Source organism: Poecilia latipinna, unplaced genomic scaffold (genome assembly GCF_001443285.1).
Source record: "Poecilia latipinna isolate Pla-1442-1.1 unplaced genomic scaffold, P_latipinna-1.0 Scaffold4107, whole genome shotgun sequence".
Lineage (NCBI taxonomy): Eukaryota > Metazoa > Chordata > Actinopteri > Cyprinodontiformes > Poeciliidae > Poecilia > Poecilia latipinna.
Genome location: NW_015116723.1, coordinates 22,517 through 30,113, shown reverse-complemented (window position 1 = coordinate 30,113; position 7,597 = coordinate 22,517). Strand labels below are relative to the sequence as shown.

General features: G+C 38.7%; 1 protein-coding gene across 1 annotated transcript; it reads left to right on the top strand.

Moving 5' to 3' along the window:
* The first annotated feature begins 557 nt into the window (after positions 1 to 557).
* LOC106942198 (reversion-inducing cysteine-rich protein with Kazal motifs-like) lies at positions 558 to 7,190 on the top strand. Its single transcript, XM_015025421.1, has 6 exons — positions 558 to 1,223; positions 3,002 to 3,138; positions 4,661 to 4,804; positions 4,883 to 5,071; positions 6,617 to 6,727; positions 6,882 to 7,190. Exons 1-6 carry the CDS (start codon positions 1,039 to 1,041, stop codon positions 7,064 to 7,066), a joined length of 951 nt encoding a protein of 316 aa, XP_014880907.1. The 5' UTR covers positions 558 to 1,038; the 3' UTR covers positions 7,067 to 7,190.
* The last annotated feature ends 407 nt before the right edge of the window (positions 7,191 to 7,597 follow it).

The window sequence follows — 7,597 nt, the reverse complement described above, 5'->3', positions numbered from 1 at the left end:
TTAAACCTGGGATGACAATCGTGGGTCATCAGGGTAAACAGCAGGGGGCTCAGGACATAGCTCTGTGGGAAGCCAGTATTTAAAGAAATTACATTGGAGGTGTTATTTCCCACACAGACAAGACTGAGTTCTGTCCGTGAGAAAGCCTAGCAGCCAGTTGCACAATGGAGTATTGAAGCCCAGGGGGACCAGTTTAAGACATGTGATAGTTGGTTTCTTGGGCACTGGAATAATAATAGCTGACTTAAAATATGAGGGGACAATGGCCTGATACAGTGATGTATTGAAGATGTCCGTGAGCACATGGGCTAGCTGGTTTGCACACTCTTCGATCAATAATGAGACTGAGAGGAAAGGAGACAGAAAAAGAGCAAGGCAGGCATACATACTGACTCAGGGATCAGAGAGTACTAACATCCTGATTTGTTCACCAGGCGACTCACTCATGTGTGAACAAATCACAGTACACTGCTGAAGTGGATGAATCTTTATTTTATTTATTTATTATTTATTTTATTATTATTTTATTCTGAGTCACAAAATGTGGAAGTTCCATCCAATTTGGCATGTTTCCACTGGCCTAACCTGAACTGAGAAATGAATAAGTCACTCAATGAAGTGATTCACATAAGTTCATTCACTGAAGTGAACAAATCATACATGAACGACACAACACTAGACCCAGAAGTCGTATCGTGTGCATCAGGAAGAAGTCAAATTCAAGCGGTGTGTCTTGGCCTTTAGGGATTTCAAGGTGTTCATGTGGCCGGAAAATAAGCTAGAATCATCACATCCGACACTTTGGACAAGATGTTTGTTTTTCCAAATATAGAGCTGTGTTTTATGGTCACACATTAACTTGGTCCCAGTTGTCCAAATGACATTTATCCAAAAGTTTAATGTTTTAGATGCAGTTTTGCAGTTCTGCCATATTTTTTTCTTAAAACTGTTAAAATAAATTTAACAGACATATCCACTTACTCTAACAAGGCGTGTGCGTGTATCTATAGGCCCACAGAGCTGTTCCGTAGCTGTAACATGCAGTCAGACCAAGGTGCCATGAACGACATCAAGCTGTGGTCCAATGGGACGATCAAGATGCCCTTCATGAACATCCCAGTCCTGGACATCAGGAAGTGTCTGCCAGACATGTGGAAGGCGGTGGCCTGCTCTCTGCAGATCAAACCCTGCCACAGCAAATCCAGGGGGAGCGTCATATGCAAGTAGGTCTACTGATCACTACATTATCAAAATCCAGGAGAAAACCTCAAATGTCATTTATCTTGGAGCAGTTGCTACAAAGTTAACAGACATATCCACTAGACTTAACTAGACTTTGTAAAAACTAGTTAAAACTGGTAACTATTTAACAGTGGTAAAGCATGAAAAATGACCCAGAATCTTAATTAACTTGAAGAGGAAATATTGTTCCTAAAGCAGAGGAGTAAAAGAGCAACTGGAACAAACTTTTAACTTATCTTCCCTCAGTCTAAATGGGGAATGTTAGATTTATGTTAAATAAAAGGCATAAGACATATGGAGAATCCATTATTCTTTCATGCTAAGTTTAAGACCTGGCTGCATAACAAAGTGGCTGCAGGACTAGAAGGACACAGAGAGGCATAAATACTATGACAGAAATACCACAGCTGACAGGTATTAGCTTCCACTATGCTGCAGTCTTATTAGGGCTTCTTCCCTCTACACCAAACAAAAATACCTCAGTATTTTTCTCCATTTGTGCTTACTTGATTTAAAAGTCTTTCTAGTGCACAGTACATCAGTTTTGCTTTGAAAGTGATGTGCTGTCATTGACAGGAGAGTGTTTTGCAAACTTAAGACATTATTTTAAGATGGAATCCTTTATTGATTCAGCTTAATTAAGTCTACTAGTATAGCATTGTTTCACAACGGGTCGTCTCAGAAAGGTTTAACCACACCTACATTCTTAGCTATGAAACAGTACATTAAGTTTAGGTCAAAATTCAAATTGGTTCTAAAGCTTTTCTGACTAAGGCTCCGTTTACACAGAGCTGGTTTTCAGTGAAACGGAAGATTTACATTTATGTCTCCGATAGAGGTGCACAATAAATCAGATTGGTGATCAGTTGATACTTAAATGTAAGGCCGATCTTATCCATCATTCTTATCTTCCTCAACAGAGGTCTAAATATCAGCCACTGACATCTGTTGCTCTGCTGTCAGAGAGGTTTGACTGACAAACTGGCCCACCACGTCATGTCTGCACTGTTACCAACTCAGCCTTTCTAGCTATATTTAGTGATATTTCAGATAAAAAAGTCAGTATCAGCCAGAATTGTAATTGGTAGATCAAACATTTTAAAGATGGTGATTGGCAATTGGCCAGAAAACTGCAACCGGTGCACCCCTAGTCTTCAGCGATTAGAGACTCTGACACATTGTAATAAAGATGCTTTTTTTAATTTTTTATTTATTTTTTATTTTTTATTTTTTGCATCAGTCATGCATCTTTGCAAAAATCCTTGAAAGTCCTGCTACAACCATCTGGGGCAGTTTTAACACTTGCTCATAAAAAGCCCCACCTATTTATCCAAAGCTTCCACCTCACAGAGCACCCTTATCCTTCTCAGCTCCTCCAGACTAGTGGCAGCAGCAATTAGAAAACAACTGGTGGAACTGTGAGTCTGCTGAGCTCATCATACAAATTACAATTCTCCTAAGAACAGTTGTGAATAGCATCATGGAGGAGCGTTGTTGTAATGACATGTTGAAGGCAGTGTTAAAAAGGGTACCAGGTTCTTAAAGAGACAGAAGCCATTTCCAACTCATCAAGAGGCAAAATTTCTTTTAAGTCATGTTTGCTATTTAGCATCTTTATAACAACTCAAGGTGACATAGCTCATTGATTGTATAAAATGGCACTATGTGCTTGGAAAATACATAGTACTCCCACTTAAACAATTTGCATGTCAGATTTCAGTCATCTTGTATTTTCTTTTGACTTTCCTTCTGCTCTCAGGTCAGACTGTGTGGACATTCTGACCAAGTGTGGGGATAAGAAACGCTTTCATGAAGGACAAACCCCAGAGAGGCTCTGTGAGATGCTGTCTCCCATCGATGACCCTGAACGCTGCATCCCCCTCCACAGATATCTCAGTAAGTTGCTGTTTATGATATTTTATCTTCCATTGTTTGGAAGGAGCTATTCTTTGCTTTAGTTTTATTAAAGGAGCCTCCTTTAGTCATGAACATTCTGACAAGCTTTAACCACTTTGCCAATCTTTGCTTTCCAGCCAGTTACTGAGAAAGTACCAGCAATATTTGATTCAATAAATTCATTTAAAATTTAATTGTCAGATTGATTGCATTTGTTCTTTAGGAAAAAATGTTATTTGGTATTTTTTCTGTGGTGTGATAGTGGCACAGCACAGTCTATCAGTCATCACTATCCTCCTGACTACCAGGAAAAAAATATTGTCCATTCACCATTTTTTTTAAATCCCACAGTCTTTGTAAGGTAATAAAAGGTTTTATGCACTTACTTTGTCTCTTCCCATAAAATGTGTTATTACAGATAAATGCCATTTCTATGAATTAGAAAAAGGAAGGTACAAAAGTCCCACCCCTTCACATGTGGTATCATTGAAAAGCCCTAAATGTCCTCTCCAGATACCAAAAGGAATTAATTCAGTAGAATGCAGGGGGTGGGAGATATTCGAGTTTAGAAATGTCCTCTACAGAGGACAAAAATGAACTACTGGCAGTCAGGAGGATATAATGATATCCTGTCATGGAAATAAAGATCCCATCAGTCCAAATACAGTCATGAGTAAACTAAGCACCACCTTTTAAAGACAGTAAGTTAAATCATCTACTTGCTGTATGAATCTATTTTATAAAATTAAATTAAACAATTTTTATTTTTTAAACAACCTCTTGGTTGCACTACCTCTTGGAATTAGATAGTACAGTCAGAAGATGTACACCATTATCCGTACACAAATTTTATTTTATGTCTCCATTTTAGTCTCTTGTCACGTCTTGAAAGTTCAGTATATATTGATGTTTAGTAGTTTCTTTGAATAATTTGACAAAACCGTTTTGAGTTATTGTTGTTTTTTTGCATTGATGAAATACTAGTTAAATACATGAGCAACTACACCAGCATCATCATCTATATTTAGTTGTTGCTTTGGTTATTGCTGTTAATTTCTCTAAGTTCTGCCTGATTTCTTTAATGTTTCCTTTGAATTGTTGATAGCATAAATAAAAAAAGATTACTTTTGGTTGTCTGAGCTCTTTTATTACTTTATTTCTTAATGTAATGCATAAACATTTATCATGTTCCTTTCTACTCTTAATGATCATTTTAAGGCATAATTATCTTTAAATCAGATTAAACATTCCTTTTAATATTTTAATTGTGCACAAAAAAAGCATGACGAAATTTAAAAAACAGCAACCCTTGAAGAAACGCATTAAAACTGTTATAGATAGATAGATAGATAGATAGATAGATAGATAGATAGATAGATAGATAGATAGATAGATAGATAGATAGATAGATAGATAGATAGATAGATAGATCTGGAATTTGTCATTTGTAATATTTTGTTTCATTTTATATGCTGGATGAAATCTGTCATCACAAACTGACTCAGGTCTTCCATCCCTCCAGCACCAAGTTCACTGAGCAACACCATAGTGGAGGAGATCATCCATCCATGCAACCCTAATCCATGTCAAAGCAACCACATATGCCAGGTCAACAGAAAGGGCTGTCTTGATGAAATCAACTGTCAACCATATCTCTGTGTGCCAGGTAGGGGGCGCTGCTGCTGCAGTATTTGCTAGCTGTTAGGCGTTATACCTTGGTATCTGAGATCTTGGTGTGTTTCAGGTTGTAAAATGGGAGAGGCTTCTGAATTTCTGGTGCAGCAGGATGCTCTCACCCAAGTTCCAACTCGTGATGGAGCTCCCAGTTGCCATGAGATGTGCAGCTGTGGCACCAGTGGGCGTCTGGAGAACTGCGTGGAGATTCCCTGTGTAGAAACAGACAAGGGCTGCGTTGTAGAGGGGCAACGAAAGAGTAAGTCTTATGTCTTATAAAAGACATAAGAGGTATAAGATTTATTGTTATAAGTTCTATTCAGTCAGCAGTGAATAGAACACCATGAATAAAAACTAGACTCTGGGTATCCAGCTCCAGTCTTCCAGGGACGATGTCCATTCAGGTGTAGATGTGTCTGCTCCAACACAGCTAATTCAAAAGGCCCAACTTCCTCCTCAGCAGGTCAAGGTTCTGCAGAGGATCTGCTAACGACAACATGCAGGACACAGACTAGAGGAATGGCTTTGTTTATGAGTACATAACCGACGTTATGTACATCAGTTATGTACATAACGTCGGTTATGAGTACATAACCGGCGTTATGTACTCATAACAATTAGCATTTAGCATTTTCTTTTTGCTAAATGCTAGAATAATGGGAAATGGATGGACAAACCTCTGGTAGCAAGACAAAGCAGGAGAGACCTCCTCCCACCTGACCACCCCCAGCCCCTAAGGCACCAGACAGCCGCCTTAGCTAGAACTCAGGAGGACCAGAGGATGGTCCACCAACCTGAGCCAGCAGCAGCAGTCGGTGACCCACCTCCACTGCAGTGCTGGCAGCTACAGTGCCCCCATTCCAGACCCAGTATAGGACAGCACCACAAATACCAGCAAATATTATTTTATTAAAATGTTTTGTTTTCTGTTTTGTCAGAAGGTTGTTTTCCTTATTCTTTTCATTTTTACTCAGCTTAGTTAAATGTTCCTACATTAGAGTTTCTTGACAGAAGTATTTTAACTGGAAGATGAACAATTTTATGACTTAATTTGTGCATTTTGGAGAGACGTTGTGTTTATGGTGTACATGTTTCCATCAAAGCTTTTTTATTTAAATAGGCTTTTAATTCTCCAATGCATGATGGAAATTTTGGCTTCATCTACCTTCTTTGTTTTATCTATCTTGGTTTTAGCCAGCTGATATGTCTTTTTTGTGAAGCACTTCAGTGGCCATTATAGATGATATGTACAGGGCTACAGCAATAAATTGTTGATTGATTGAATAATTATGCCACCTTGTAAATTCCCTCTCTTATCTATTTTTCTATAACATCATACATCACAAGGCAGGTATTCATAAACAATAATTGACTGAAAGCTATACTATACCCTGATAGTCAGATGGTGCCACAACTTGGTTATTGTGATTATAACCTTTGTTAATAATTGAATTTGCCACTTAATAGTTATCCCAAGCTATTACTGAACAACACCAAGGTTAGAACTTCAAGATTGATACTGATTGGTGCCAATATATGGATCCTACTAGCGCAGTATTGAATTAAGTTTCATCATGCAGCCATACCTGCTGAAAAACATTTATTCTGTGTAACTCTGTAGTACGACTTTGAGCCCCTTGTCATTTGGTAACATTACTGTAATGACTCTGTCTCCAGTACGGTACCCTGCTTTTATATGCAAAGTCAGAGGACCAAAAACTTTAAACTACTTTTTTGTGAAATAATGAAGCTTTCAATAAGTAGTTCCTTTGTCTTTTGTTGCTTTGCTGTACTCCACCTTCAGACCATGGGACGACCTTTAGAATTGACTGCAACACGTGTTCCTGCTTTGCTGGAGAAACAATCTGCTCTACCAGGAAATGTCCCACAGAAAGTGTCCATTGGACTTCTACTGGTTGGTGTCTTTAATGATTTCACTTGTGTTGGGGAATATTCGACAAGGCCATCAAAAAGATAAACTGTCAGATGGCCATATCTCATTGGCTCACGTGTTTATGTGTCCTAATCTGTGAGTTTTTACTCTCTCTCTCTCCCTCTGTGTCTCTCAGATCTTCCCTGTAACTGCCCATATCGTTTCATCCCAGTGTGTGCCTCCAATGGGCGGACCTATCCCAGTGGATGTGTGGCTCGTTGTATGGGATTCAAAGACCACCAATATGTCTTTGGCCCCTGCCATTCCGTTAAACCTTGCTCTGACATAACCTGCCAAAGAAACCAGAGGTGGGTTCAGTAAACGACCAGAACATATGTTTAAACTCCTTAACACTCAGGAAAGCACTTCTATTATCAAACCTTTTCTGTCCCTCTGCCCTCCCTGGACAGATATCTGGTTGTTATTTCAGGTGGTTTGATTTTGTCTAAGCAGATCCATTGACACCATTTCATTCACAAACCTTCTGATGTCCCTGGTCTCCTCTCTTTAGCCTCCTCACCCTAAAAACAAATGCTCCACAGCTTTCAAAGCTTCCTTGCCTCTACAGATTTGTGGATCTCAGATACCACAGATGCAAAAGGCCAATAAACAAGATTACATTAGAATGAGACCACCCACTTATTTTTCCCGGGAATCATTTGAGGGGTTATTTCATATAAGCCGAAGTGCCATAAATTCTAGATAAAACCATGTATTGTATAAATAATCACATGCTGTGCTTATTTGCAATTATTTATAATGTGTGTAACAGATTATTGTCACCACAACACAATATAACACTATAAACATGAGGAAATGTCTTCTACTTAACAAAGACAAATGGGGTATGAT